Source organism: Betta splendens, chromosome 24, assembly GCF_900634795.4.
Source record: "Betta splendens chromosome 24, fBetSpl5.4, whole genome shotgun sequence".
NCBI lineage: Eukaryota > Metazoa > Chordata > Actinopteri > Anabantiformes > Osphronemidae > Betta > Betta splendens.
The window spans coordinates 10,653,382-10,666,524 of NC_040901.2; the positions used below are offsets into that span (position 1 = coordinate 10,653,382).

At 41.9% G+C, this 13,143-nt stretch overlaps 2 protein-coding genes and 1 long non-coding RNA gene across 3 annotated transcripts; 1 reads left to right on the forward strand and 2 right to left on the reverse strand.

The window, feature by feature from the left end:
• Window positions 1-1,346: 1,346 nt before the first annotated feature.
• ints7 (integrator complex subunit 7) lies at window positions 1,347-7,158 on the reverse strand. The gene is made up of 20 exons (XM_029141638.3): window positions 6,953-7,158; window positions 6,690-6,819; window positions 6,462-6,608; window positions 6,212-6,349; window positions 6,083-6,129; window positions 5,711-5,910; window positions 5,510-5,632; window positions 5,317-5,422; window positions 5,064-5,198; window positions 4,882-4,979; window positions 4,498-4,737; window positions 4,076-4,213; window positions 3,717-3,923; window positions 3,276-3,470; window positions 3,050-3,153; window positions 2,871-2,939; window positions 2,616-2,748; window positions 2,415-2,513; window positions 1,872-2,057; window positions 1,347-1,744 (listed from the first exon to the last, which is right to left on the reverse strand). The coding sequence occupies exons 1-20, from the start codon at window positions 7,044-7,046 to the stop codon at window positions 1,463-1,465; spliced, it is 2,871 nt and encodes a 956-aa protein (XP_028997471.1). The 5' UTR covers window positions 7,047-7,158; the 3' UTR covers window positions 1,347-1,462.
• A 241-nt stretch (window positions 7,159-7,399) lies between these two features.
• Window positions 7,400-12,755, forward strand: dtl (denticleless E3 ubiquitin protein ligase homolog (Drosophila)). The gene is made up of 15 exons (XM_029141669.3): window positions 7,400-7,671; window positions 8,065-8,196; window positions 8,290-8,382; window positions 8,462-8,523; window positions 8,629-8,749; window positions 8,830-8,895; window positions 9,023-9,138; window positions 9,233-9,306; window positions 9,405-9,511; window positions 9,600-9,704; window positions 10,017-10,129; window positions 10,230-10,319; window positions 10,530-10,653; window positions 10,909-11,555; window positions 11,904-12,755. Exons 1-15 carry the CDS (start codon window positions 7,620-7,622, stop codon window positions 11,967-11,969), a joined length of 1,968 nt encoding a protein of 655 aa, XP_028997502.1. The 5' UTR covers window positions 7,400-7,619; the 3' UTR covers window positions 11,970-12,755.
• On the reverse strand, window positions 9,706-13,128 carry LOC129603717 (uncharacterized). The gene is made up of 2 exons (XR_008693913.1): window positions 12,900-13,128; window positions 9,706-11,260 (listed from the first exon to the last, which is right to left on the reverse strand). It is a non-coding gene; the product is annotated as an uncharacterized LOC129603717 (long non-coding RNA).
• Between the last annotated feature and the right edge of the window lie 15 nt (window positions 13,129-13,143).

Sequence of the window (13,143 nt, forward strand, 5' to 3'; positions counted from 1 at the left end):
TATCTAATCTCCTGGCGATAAGACATTAAATAAATCATCACAAATATTTTACTCTTGTTTCGACTGTTCCTTTCACAAGATGTTTGTGTTTAACGTAAGACACAACTCAGTTACTGGGTCTTAAAAACGAATGTTTCCACATATTACTCAGGTTTAGTTAAAACATAGTGGAAACTGTATCTAAATATGAAGTAATGCATTTCCTTTTTACATATTTTTGCCAAAATTGAATCTTGCATTCAAAATAATAATTTTAATGGTATCAAGGAACGACAAAATAATAATAATAATAATAAATGCGCACAAAGTGGAAAATACAATACCATTATAGTAAATTAACTAACAAAATAAGTGATTGCAAGATTAAAATAGAAAAATTAAAAATTAAATAGGCTTATGCTTTTATGAGTTTAATACATTTATTCTAGAGCACCACACACTTACTTTACATCAACTGAATAAAAAATATATTTTATTACTTAATAAAATAATCAAGTTTTACAGACCATCTGTTTTTTCTCTCTAAATAATCCACTTTATAAAATCATGTATAAGCAATAAACCTTTCAGCTACTGACGTTTACTTTGAAAATTTGCGGAAGTGTAATATTTTTTCCCCTTCACTTGACATGAAGCGCGCAGACTCAGATATCAAGTGCTGATGGTTTCAGCGTCTAACAATAAACTGTTTTGTCTAAATTTGTGACCAAATCTGATGACTTCATGTTAGGCCGTGTGGGTTTATTTCCGGCTGCAAGTGATATTACGTGTTACATCATCAGCGCGGATGCGCGAGGTCAATCGTAAATCTGTCCATAACAGTAAGAATCGTTTAATTTTTTTGTTATGTTAAAATATAAGATAATGGGGAATATGGAGTCATAAATTTTGAAAAACATGAAAGCACAAGAATGCAGCTCTGTGAGATGACACACAATATTACACCGCTGAATCTATTATTGTTGGCCTGTTATTTACTACTTATTTGAATTTAAACTTATTTGAAGGCTGATATTTTAACATGATTCAGACAAGTCTGAAATGAAGATCAATGACATTTTAGTGCACTTCAGACAATTATGCTGAAAGAGTGTTCCTCTTCCGCCCCCTGATGGCCACGTCCGTTATTACACTACATAGAACAGATGACATTGCAAATCCAAGGAGATCCAATTTTGAATTGTCCCATAAAATGTGGCAAATCAAAGATAAAATTAATAACAACGAAGTGCATTTAAAAGCAATTTTAGACTTTGCTAGTGGCCAACTACAAGCTGACATACACCATTCAAATAAAAATGTTCATTTTCCACCCTGTCAGTGATTAAAGCAAGCATAACACTAGAAGCAATTTAAATTCATCTTTTAATCATTAAAAATATATACACTATTTTAACAAGGCAAAATCTTTGCATTGGAGCAAACAGTTTTTGACTGTAACCAAGCATCAAGGGCACGTTTACTAGAAGCGATTGTATGCACTCCTCTGCGGGGCAGACTGGGCTCCGCCCTGCTGCAGCTGGTGGCGGAGCTGCTGGGAGTATGGATCCTCCAGGGATTTGACCGACACCGTCGTCTTGGGTCCGGTCTTCCATTCGATGCCGCTTTCGTCCACCACGGAGGCCTCCACAGTGACTGTGTGTGTGCCCAGTATGGAGAAATTCAGCAAAAACTGGGTGCTGAAGTAGTCGTTGTGGGGTTCTACTCTCTGTTCAATCTCATTTGTTTTGGAATCTAGAGGAATCTGAAAAAAGGGAAAACATAAAAATATGAGAATGAGCCATAATGCAGCTGGGTTCAACCTGATAATATATACATAGTCTAATGCTTCCTAATTTTAAAACTGATATAGGCTAATAAATATTACGTACCTTGTAGTCAGGCCCTGTCTTGCTCTGGAGAACTGAAGTAACATTTAGACAGACAGACTGGATCTTCCTGAAGAGCCCTGGAGTCGAACCGTGCTGCACCACCCCCTCTACCTTCAGTGTCAGCTGCTGAGTGTTCTGTACTGGGATCGGTTCACTCGGCGTTCGTGGAGATGGTGAGAGGGCAAGCTAGAGAAAGCAAATTATGAGAACCATTATGAAAACCAAATAAAGTACTAATGCACACAATTTACCTGTGTGTCTGCACAGTGGTACATCAGAAAAAACAATCAGATTGTAATTCACACTGTATTTGAGGGGCTGTTGTGAGTTAATGTATGTCACATTTCTGTAGTGTTCACTATGCTAAAGAAGCTGTCAACATTAAAGGCAGTGGTTGGGCATTTCACTATCCTGCTACCAGTTTAATGAGAAGATTCGGGAATACTGCCATTTGTGTGTTTTATGTCTTGGACAGGAACAGCTCTAAGTCGACAAAGCCCATAAAACCGCAGCATAGTACAGCAGCCACAGTAAAACTGTTACCTTAATGCTTGTGGACTGGAGCTTTTGGAAGAAGTACCTCTGGAAAGACAGCGGCACTTTGAGCAAAGCTATGACCGCATCACAGAGACAACTTGTATGCTGAAAAACAGTAAAAAAATAAAAAAAGAATATTTGATTTTTGCTGCATTCTCTTAATCTCTATATTTATCATCATTTATTATATTACTGTTCCATTTTTACCAGGTATGAAACTGGGGGGTGTTTCTTGGTGAGACCCTCCACTTCCTCTAGGACGCGATTGAAGACTGACATCATTTGTCGCTCATATTCGCTCTCGGTCTGAACCGCCCCCAGAGTGCCACACTCCTGAAAACTGCACATACAAGACACAGACAGTTTATGGAAACCATAAAAACCAAATGGAATCTGCATTTCAAATGCTGCATAGCATTCATATAAAACTCATGACGCAGCAGCAGCAGCAGCAGCTCTCACCTGGCTGCCTGCGGGTCCAGGATCAATGCTTCAATGACATGGGAGACAAGTAGACAGCTCTGTTGCTGTCTGGGCACACAGTTAAGAAAAACAGACATTATTGACAAAGGACACGGCAGCAGAACAATCACAGCTGTGACTGAACACAGGTAATGTGAAGAAGACATGTCTTAGGATACAGCTCCACATTGCGAAGAGTAGCATAGTCTGCGTCAAACGAGGACTGATGTAAATCTGCATAGCGAGCGGCGAGACGTCTGAACTCGTCCATGCATACCTTCATCTGCAAGAAGGAGCCACAGCAGTGAATTCAACTTAAATGTTTAGGAACCCAGAGTTCAGTAGGATGTGCTAAACAACTTAACAGTCTTGTGTAACCATTGTAACCACCCTTTAGTGCTTTACCTGCATGGAAATGCGGCCACACCGCTGCAGGTCATTGCCTGAAGTGAGGGCGATGCTGGTGGCGATAGCGGGAGGGGGACTGGTTTTCAGACTGTTGCAGGTACAAATGAGCTGTGACAGGGCTTGCAGGGTGTCGATCCGCAGCTTAATGAACTCACATTGAAATGTAAGCGGGCTCAGAGGAGTGCTGGCAGCCTGGAGGTAGGGATTAATCAGATAAATGTACTTAAACGCCACAGTTTAATTGTTTCACAGGTCTTGTTGAGTTCACCTAACAGGATATAGTCAGGTATTAGGTGAGACAATACATTAAACAGTCTGAGATGCTGCAGCAGGAACCTTGTCTAGACTGACTGTCAGCAGCTATAAGCGCCCTTTCACAGCTGAATGAGAAACAGTATTAATGTTTTTTGACAAGCAGATGCCTGCAAGCGAACTGACTGTGAGGGAGGCGATGCCCTTTTGGTAGGAGCGCAGGGCCTCCGCAATGGCACTCATGGCTCCACTGTAGTCGCCGTCCTCTACGTGATTCAGACACTGCTCAGCCTGTGAAAACTCCTTCAGGCTGTTCAGCCAGAAGTAGAAGTGCTCCGACGCCACACGGGTCCGCAGGCTCTGGTACAGCTCACTGGAGAACTCATGGCATCCCTGCAGATGTTGAGAATGACAACAGCTCTGAAACACGTGGTGTGATAATAGTGACTCAGTAGTAGACTAGTCAATTAAGGTCAGAGAAACACAGAACTCTACTATACTCATGTTAGTGGTAAAGTAAAAACAAGAAGCTTGTGGGTAGTTACCATGCGTGAGGCTTGTCTGGCGATGCGGTACACAGTCCAGCCATTAGCGCCATTCTCCAGCTGCTGTTTGATGACCGTCTTCACGTCAACCGTCAGAGACGACTGACTTGCGACAAAAATCACTGTGGCTAGGGAAACCTAAAGCAATGAAGGTAGATGGGTTTGAAATGATTAATCCTATACATTATATCGTATACACAATATAAAACATTTTCATCCACAAACTTTCTGTAATATCCTGGTATGTAAATCCTAATATGTTGCACATGAATCTATCATTTGCCCTTGTCTACAGGTTTAATGTCAGTAACACAGCTTCTATATACAAAGACATCATCTTAGTCTGTCTGTCAGTTTTAGCTCTGAAGCAGTGTGTGATGCATTCAGGGGCAGCAGCCAGGCCTACTCAGACAGTCCCTCACCAGAAGCTCTTGCTGCTTGGCAGTCGAGGAGTGACTGGCTGCACGGTAGAGGTCCACCAGGTCTCCCAGCATACCGTGGCCCAGCACTGGAAGATGGGTGGTGATGGCTGCTAGTGCGTGGCACATGAGAACACAAGAGGAGTCACAGGATAAGTGGAGCTGGCTGAGCAGGAATTCCACAACCGATTGGCTGAGATGGGGCCGATTTTTCAGCAGCTTAACCAATGAGGTGAGAGCCGTCTGTGATCGGAAGAAAAAACAAAGACAAAATTGGAAACCAGGATACAATTTGAGTCATATTAGAGTAAATGTGATGTTGGCCAGTTCACTTCTCTTGATGTATTCATCCAACATGAGTTGACTGCCTTGCGGATAGTGTCTTACTTTGAGTGTAGCCTGGGCACTGGGGCTGCTGTCCTGACTGCAGAGCATCAGTAGGGACTCCACTCCTAGAATTGTGTCCTGCTCGAGCTGCACTATATCTAAAAAAGACACATACACCACATAGCAGCACTTAGCTTTCACAAACTGTGGGAAGTGGGAAGGAGTCGCCAGCAGTAACTAACCTTTTTCTGGACAAGAAATAGCAATGTTGGAGAGCACTATGACCCCGTGTGCAGACACTGCCAGGTTGCTGTGGTAACAGCATTCTTGTGCCAGTTTAACCAGGTCAGTGAGTCGAGGGGGAACTGAAGATCCACCTGAAAATGTTATACAGATTATACATCAGTTTAGAATATTTTGTGTTTTTTAGACAACAAATAACAATAACAGAAATCTACATCTAAAGTCTACGTTAAATCCGGTCAGGGATATTACCAAAGTACTGTTTGATTGCAATTGTTCCAGACAGGGTGGAAAGGACGGCCAACATCCCCAGCTTCAGACTGTTGTAGGGGCTAGTCAAAGCACACTCACACAGCGTCTGTAGGTAGAAACACATCCATAAACACTGGTTAAATACCAGCATGCAGAAAATGCAGCAGAGCACTTTCAGCATTCAAACCTCTACCTGGGTGTTTTCTCTGAGCCAAAGATGGGGAGCCTTTTTAGCCAGAAGCTTTAGGTCATTAATTGCAAGTCTCTTAACAGCTTTCCGTGGGTCATCTTTGAGGTACTGAAGGAGAAGTTGTAACTTTGGGGATAAAGAATAAATACATGTATTAGTTTAAAAAAACAGCAGCCAAAAACGTTTCAGCAAACTCGGTTCTACCTGCTTAGGGATATCGATGAGGGAGGAGGCAGCCAGCTGGGTGAAAGTGTGCAGGGTAACAATGACCATGGGGGTGGAAGGGTAAGAGTTGACCAGATGCTGTAGAAGCTCTCTGCTGCTGGAAGCCAAGCTGGCATCATGGTGCATGTGCTGCAGCATTGGGATCAGCTTCAGCTTCAGATCCACTGGAGTGTCTAAACCTGGAGTTGGAGTTATATTAATAATAGAAATGGTGGTAATATTCCAACAGATGAAAGTTGCATTTATTTTATATTTAATTGTAATAACAAACGGGCTGCATCTATTCTACGATCCACTCTAGCATGTTAAAAATACCAAAACCGTAGTTTCTGTGCAAATCAGACACTTTACCTTGAATCATTTCACTAAGTTTGTTGCAAATTCCAGCTGCAAAGTCTCTGAAAATAAACAGCAAAAATACAAAACGGCATCAATTTCATGTCAGCACTACACATTAGTTTTAGCAGCAAATTTTCTTACTTTGACTGAGCAGAGAAACTTGCAGCAGCATATATCGCAGCCTCCACTTCCACGTTGTCATGCGAGTCCAGGCTCTGGCGAATACTATGATGAGCATTCTTCCTCTCTGGGATGATGGAGGCCAGACTCCCCAGCATCCTGAACACAAGCAAAAGCACTACATGTTGTAACAGTATCAACAGTAACTACATTGCCATGATGTGTACTAAAGTTTGTAAACCAAGTGTATATTTACAAACTATTACGTTACCTTAGTGTGATTGCTCTGGCCACAGGGTCATTGCTATGGATGACTGAAAACACCCTTTTAACAAATTCGTCCACGTTAAGGATCTTCTCCAGGTGCTTCTCACTCTGTTGAGTTACTTTCAGCACACAGAGGCGCAGAAAGTTATTCCTGAAAAGAGAGAGCTTCCATAAAATTGTGGCTTTTGTAACAGTTTTGTAATATATCAGGTAAAGTAATAAGAATTCACACCCAAGCCTGAAGATGTCCGCTAGTTTCAGAAATGCGGAGTTGATGAGGATGGGAAAGGGGTATTTCTGGAAGAGTTTGGGAAACAGCACCACAGCCTCACACTGCTCTCCCAGCTTTCCCGAGCGCAGCCCTGGAGACAAAAGACCTCCATATGATCAGTAAAGAGTAGCAAACCTAGCACGTCAAAAACACACAACATACAAGATAGGACCGCTACCCCTGAAGACCGGGTGCTAACGGTGTTAGCAGGTTAGCTAACGCACCTTTGTCCAGCTCCATCAGAGCGGAATTGGCGTCCAATTCCTGTTCCCCATAACAAGCCTCTGATAGGAATGATCGTGCAGTTGACAGTGACATTTTTATTTATTTTCCAATATAAAGTATAGGATTTACAATAGCATTTAATATTCCACTGCTGTAGCAACGATTACGATCCATTCAACCCGGGAGTTAATGCAGCTCCACATCCGGCCTGGATTTGTTTTTCAAAATAAAGCACTTAATGTTTTCACGCACAACATTTTTACAAAAGCTTTGTTATTGTTCTAAATCGTTTTTTTTAATACAAAAATAAGTTATATTAATGGGCACATGGGTGCGCATCTCTCTTAACAACCTGCAATACTTAATTCCCAGTACTTAATTACCAACTGATGCTATTTTATTTTGTAGCAGACTTTACAAATGAGTTGCTCAGATGAACCGGATGAGGAGGCGCCGCGTGCGAGGAAGTCGCCGCTTTTTTAGACCAATGGTGGAGAGCAACGCAACTTTAGCGGGGAATTCGGTCGCTGCCTTCGGACGATCGGTTCGCGGGAAAGATAAGCGGCAGCGACACGGACTAAACAGACCACGAGCGAGCGATCGGAGGAGCTTCTTCGTAACATTTAGTTGATATTAGATCTGCGGATCTTCTGTTGAGGTGGAGGGATGCTGTTCAGCTCTATTGTGGACAGAGGCGTGGGCAGGCGGAGGCAGAATGGTCGGTATTAACCCCATGTCCTGTCGTGGGCATTGTTCTCAGCTAGCGAATATAGGCAGATCATTAAAATATCACGATAAAAGTGCTAGTTTACATACAGGTTTACATTCGGATCTCTGTATAGTGCTTCTGTTGGGCTTCAATGGAAGCTTAATTAAATATTGAGAATAAATGTAGTTTCTATAAGGTTAACCAACTGGTAGTTCCTGTTCCCACGACCCAGCTCGTGTTTTTTTAATTTTTTTTATTTTTAAATACAATTTTTGAAATTGCATGACTGTATTGTATGAAGTATTGCAACACATGCAAATAGAAAATATATATTACATTATTTGCTTTCACTGGTGTCTTAAAGCAGTTTGGCTTCACTTTAAATGGCTGCTTTCTGTTCAGCCCTCCCTGCAGGTCCTATCCATCCCTTGAGCTCTCTGCTGCAGGGCTTTAAGTGTGTCCGCCACGATGAACACATCTCCTACGGGAACCTGGGTGAATCGGTGCCACCGTTTGGATTAGCGTTTTCCTCAGGTAACCCCACCTGCGTTGTATCTGCAGTGGGCCCATCTGGGCTAGTGGCTGCTGACATTTCTCAGACTAACTGATTGTCCCTCATCTCTTTAGCTGGGAACCTGCAAAATATCCTGGCAGCAGCTAATGAAGAAGGCATTGTTAGGATCTATAACACAGAGAGCCGGGATAATACGCTCCTTAAAGGTACGTGTTGCAAATTTTTAATTCACAACTATTTTTGTTTTTATCAGGGAATATAACGGGCTGTTTGTGAACTCTGCAGAATGGCTGGCTCATGAGAATGCGGTCTTTGACATCGCCTGGGTACCAGGAGAGTCTCAGCTGGTCTGTACATCCCATGGGAAACAACTTGGTTCTGTGTAATTTCACCTCATCGTTTTTGGTTACATTACATCACGCTGAACTGAACTCTTCGTGCGTCATCCTCAGGTGACGGCTGCAGGTGATCAGATGGCCAAGCTGTGGGATGTGAAGACAGGAGATCTGCTGGGTAGTTTTAAGGGCCACCTTTGCAGCCTTAAGTCTGTTGCATTCACACCACAGGAGAAAGGTACGTTACACTACGTCTGACCAAATCTGTCAATGGAACTTGGTATGTTTATTGATTTGTATTTGTTTTATGTGCAATAGCCGTTTTCTGTACTGGAGCCAGAGATGGGAATATTATGGTCTGGGACACTAGGTGCAGCAAAAAAGGTATTTATTCTAAATGAGTTGATGAATATTTGTCGCTGAACCATAATGGAATGCACAGGCCAAAGCAGATTAGTAAATATAGCATGAACCACAGCATGTTTTTGATGCTATCATGTTTCCTTCTCAGATGGTTTCTACAGACAAGTGAAACAGATCAGTGGGGCTCACAACAAAGCTGAGACCAACCCTCTCTCTAAAGCAAAGAAGCGACGGAGCTGCATGCGCGGCATGGCTCCCAGTGTGGTTAGTTTCCTTAATAACTGACCTTGTTTATTCAGTTAAGTCTATGAAGGAGGAGAAGCTTGCCTGATTTTAATGCAGTTTGTTGTTTTGGCAGGACACCCAGCAGAGTGTGACGGTGGTTTTGTTTCAGGATCAACACACCCTGATCTCCTCCGGGGCTGTCGATGGGTAAGAATTGTTGCTTGTTGTTGAACATGTCTTTTATGAAATTACTCTCAACTTGAACAGATTTGTATAATTTTTTTTATTTCATTCCTGCTGACTAGAGTAATAAAGATGTGGGATTTGAGAAAGAACTACACTGCCCACCATCAGGATCCTGTTCCATTACAGTTGTACCAGTACCCGGGTTCCTGCACACGTATGCGACTGGGTCAGTTGTATACTTCGCTCAGGATTTTCTATTTTTCCAATGCATCATTGTAAACAATTCAGTAAATGTTGTTTTGCACGTGTTGCAGGTTATTCAGGACTTGTTCTGGACTCAAGAAGAGCCAATGTCATGTGCAACTGCACAGATGATAATATCTACATGTTTAATGTCAGTGGAGTAAAAACAACTCCAGGTAAAGTCTCAGCCTCTGCAAGCAGTATTTATTGGACCTGTTCTAAAATATGCATTTTTCAGTTCGGCTTTGTTACCATTGCATGTCACTAGATGGGGCTGCAAACAAATATAGTGTTGTAGAAGGTAAAGCAACAGGGCCTTGTCGAGTACAGAGGAAACACACAGATGCTTTGTGTGCTTATGCAAGCTTAAGTCACAACTAGCACCAGATTGATTAATGCATGCCAGGCATCCATTTTGTAAAACACTGTGACATTAATATCATTGCAGTGCGGCTTGAGGCTTTAATAATTTACATTTTGTTCCACAGTGGCAGTTTTCAGTGGCCACCAGAACTCTTCATTTTATATAAAGTCCTCTATCAGCCCAGATGATCAGTTCTTGGCCAGTGGGTCAAGTGATAATCACACATACATATGGAAGGTAATATTGTCTTCAAGTATTAAATTTGCCCTTTTATATTTTATTTGTCCTTGTTTGAGGCTAATGAGATGTTTTATGTTTTAACTTTTTTTAATTCCAGATCTCTGATCCTCAACATCCTCCCATGATACTTCAGGGGCATAGTGAGGAAGTGACGTCTGTTGCATGGTGCCCAACAGATTTTACCAAGGTAAGGCAGCCAATTCCAATATTTTTTTTTTTTTTTTTTTTTTTTTAAGGAATGGTCAGAACAACATAATCCAGCTACATGGCTTTCCTTCCCTTTCGAGGATCGGGTTATAGGTTTTGAATTTTGCTGCTTTAAAGTGTAGTCTTACAAAGGCCAGGAAAGAAAGGAAAGAATTTGGAATCTACATAACCTCAGCTGCGATGTTGGCAGATTGCTTCCTGTTCTGATGACCACACATTTCGGATTTGGAGGCTTCACCGGGAAACGGATGGAACGGAGTCTGCAGTGGGTGATGGCAACCTTGTGGGCTGGGCACAGCCGAAGTCTCCCACAAGTATGTATTTCAACCAGTCTTTGATCAGTGTAAAGAATTGACGAATTTTCCTACAGTGTCATTGAAAATAGTGCTTTATATGATTATCTGCCTTTTACCCAGGAAATCTAAGCATATAATTTTCTGGCCTCTGCAATTTAATTTGCTTAGTATGTGGTTCACTAAAATGTTTTTCTGCAGAGAGCTGCTTTCATACCTTTTGACTTAAAATGTTAAATTAAAAAAAAAATTAAAACATGCATTTCTGTTGTTAAGGACCTTCCATCAGAGTTGAGACGACTCCTGCAAAAGTCCAGAGGACAGAGAGTCTTGGAGGCTTGGCCTCACCTCAGCTGGCTTCCTGTGCTCCCAGTGGGGCTGCCCTGCCTCTGCCCTCCAGCACCACTTCACCTATTTCGCCTCATGCTCCCAAGGCTGCTTCTGTTTGCCGAACAACACCGTCTTCTATCAAGCAATGGCTTGTCCCGAGCCACGGATCTCCTGATCAGAACAACCCTCATCCCAGCAGGGTGCTCAGCCCTTGTTCCCAGAGTGTGTTGAGCAGCACGTCTCCCACTGACCGACGAGTCAAACGCAGGCTGGAGACCAGTGATGGTCCATCTGCAATCTGTGAAGAAGCAGAAAAGTGTGACTGTGCTGCTGAAATTTACCCTGTATCAAAGAAAAGCCGGGTTGTATCTGGTATCTGCTGTAATTCTCAGGAGGACCAGGTCCAAACAGACTATCACATAGAGGACAAGGAAGCCTCATCTAGACAAACTGGCAAGGAGAATTTATCCCCCAGTCAGAAAGACTGGTTGTCTGTGATGGGCCAGAAGCTGAAGAAAGGTCAAGGAAGCCCTTATGCCCCAAGAAGTCCCAGTTCCTCTAAGAAACAAGAGGGCAAGAGGCCAACTTCTCCAGTAAGTACACAACTCACATTTTTTAGGCAGTTATTTGCACTGTATTTACTTAATGTTTCTGTATTAATTAATACTACTAACCAATGCCTGGTTGTAAACCAGTGCAGGTAACTGTGAAACTCTGGTTCTTTCCTTAACTTTCAGTTACAGAATGTTGCCAGTCTAGAAAATCAAGCTTGCTGTGCTGTGTGTTCCTAAGAAGTCACTGAATAAGCATGAGTGCATTGCAGTATGAGTAATTAGGACCTATTCTTCATTATCAGTGCTTAATGTGCATGGGCATGTTGTCTAGCTATTAAGATGAATATGGCAGCTAACCACCTGTTTTGTTTGCTTTTTGTTTTTCAGACAATTCGCTCACCACAAACCATGAAGAAAATCTCTGTGTATTTCCCCAAAACATCTCTTGAGTGACTTCCTTTTTAAAAGGGTGTTTTTATTTAGGATATTTTAAGGTGGCCCCACAGGCGATAAACCTTTTAAATTGTCCAGATTAGCACAAACATGGACAACACAGATTGGCAAATCCTTCTGATTATAAAATGTTACAGTTTAAACACCCACAGTTTTTTTTTATTGCTTCAATGACATCATAGTTTTTGCTGTTATGCCATTATGTCACATGTGATTCTATGCATTTAACTGAGAAATTACATTATAAATCTCAAAAGTGAGACCCGGTCGTCAGGGAGAATTTACTTCGGCGATAGTTCTTCTCAACACGGTCAGCGGAGGTCAAACAAGGATTAAAAGACACCCGAAGACAAGTTTTTGGGGCGTTATAACGGAAAAACTAAACGAATTTACGGGAAAACTACGTTTTGTAACCTTTTTTCCCCTCTAAAACTGTTTTTCTACACGAGAGAGCGTGACCAGGTATTAATCCTGCAGAGAAATGTTTTTGTCCTTGTGGAGTTTTTTATTCTGTAAAAAAGAGAGAGAAACAATGTTTAATGTTGTTCTCATTTAAATTCTTCTATAAAATTTGCTTATTACAGTTACTACTCGTGTTTACGTCTACAGAGTTTTTGTCATGCGCTGATTTTGCTTTTGTTTTATGTTGCACAAAATCTTTAGCAAATCTTCACGTCGTTTACATGTACAAAATATCCAGTAAATGTTTCTTTGTTAGTTCATATTTAATTGACTCAGATTTGCTGTTTGTTTTTTCTTTTATTAAATTTAAAACAGCTTACAATGTGTGATGTGTTATTGGTTGCATATATTCGTGTGACTTGTGCTCGTCATGGCTCTTAGGTGGTTCTAGATTGTGAGCTACTGATGTAAATTTAACTTTGCTGTAGAGGTAGTAATAGTAATGAGTAGCACAAATGACTACAGCACCTGTGGAGTTTGATGTTTCAGGCAACTGCGGGGTCTCTGGTCATAAAGACCCATCACAGCTGCCACTCCTCGTTCAACTGCAACCGTACAACGTCACGCATTTGTTTTCAGATGTCACATGTCAAAATCCCGCGTTCTGCGCGTCCCGATTGGCTTAGAAAGTTTCCAGTGTGGCCCAGCTCCGCCAGCGATTGGCCGGTTCTAACGCCAGTCAGTGACGTAGACCTGTCAGGCTGCAGTCCAC

What these genes read in the sequence shown, in the direction of transcription:
- ints7 (XM_029141638.3), bottom strand. Translation starts at nt 7,046, where the DNA reads ATGTCACTGTCAACTGCACGATCATTCCTATCAGAGGCTTGTTATGGG. An exon ending in CTGGACCCGCAGGCAGCCAG is followed by an intron (nt 2,749 to 2,870) that starts GTGAGAGCTGCT and finishes TTGTATGTGCAG; the next exon opens with TTTTCAGGAGTGTGGCACTC. An exon ending in ACCCCCCAGTTTCATACCTG is followed by an intron (nt 2,514 to 2,615) that starts GTAAAAATGGAA and finishes ACTGTTTTTCAG; the next exon opens with CATACAAGTTGTCTCTGTGA.
- dtl (XM_029141669.3), top strand. Translation starts at nt 7,620, where the DNA reads ATGCTGTTCAGCTCTATTGTGGACAGAGGCGTGGGCAGGCGGAGGCAG. An exon ending in TGGATTAGCGTTTTCCTCAG is followed by an intron (nt 8,197 to 8,289) that starts GTAACCCCACCT and finishes TCATCTCTTTAG; the next exon opens with CTGGGAACCTGCAAAATATC. An exon ending in CTGCACACGTATGCGACTGG is followed by an intron (nt 9,512 to 9,599) that starts GTCAGTTGTATA and finishes CACGTGTTGCAG; the next exon opens with GTTATTCAGGACTTGTTCTG.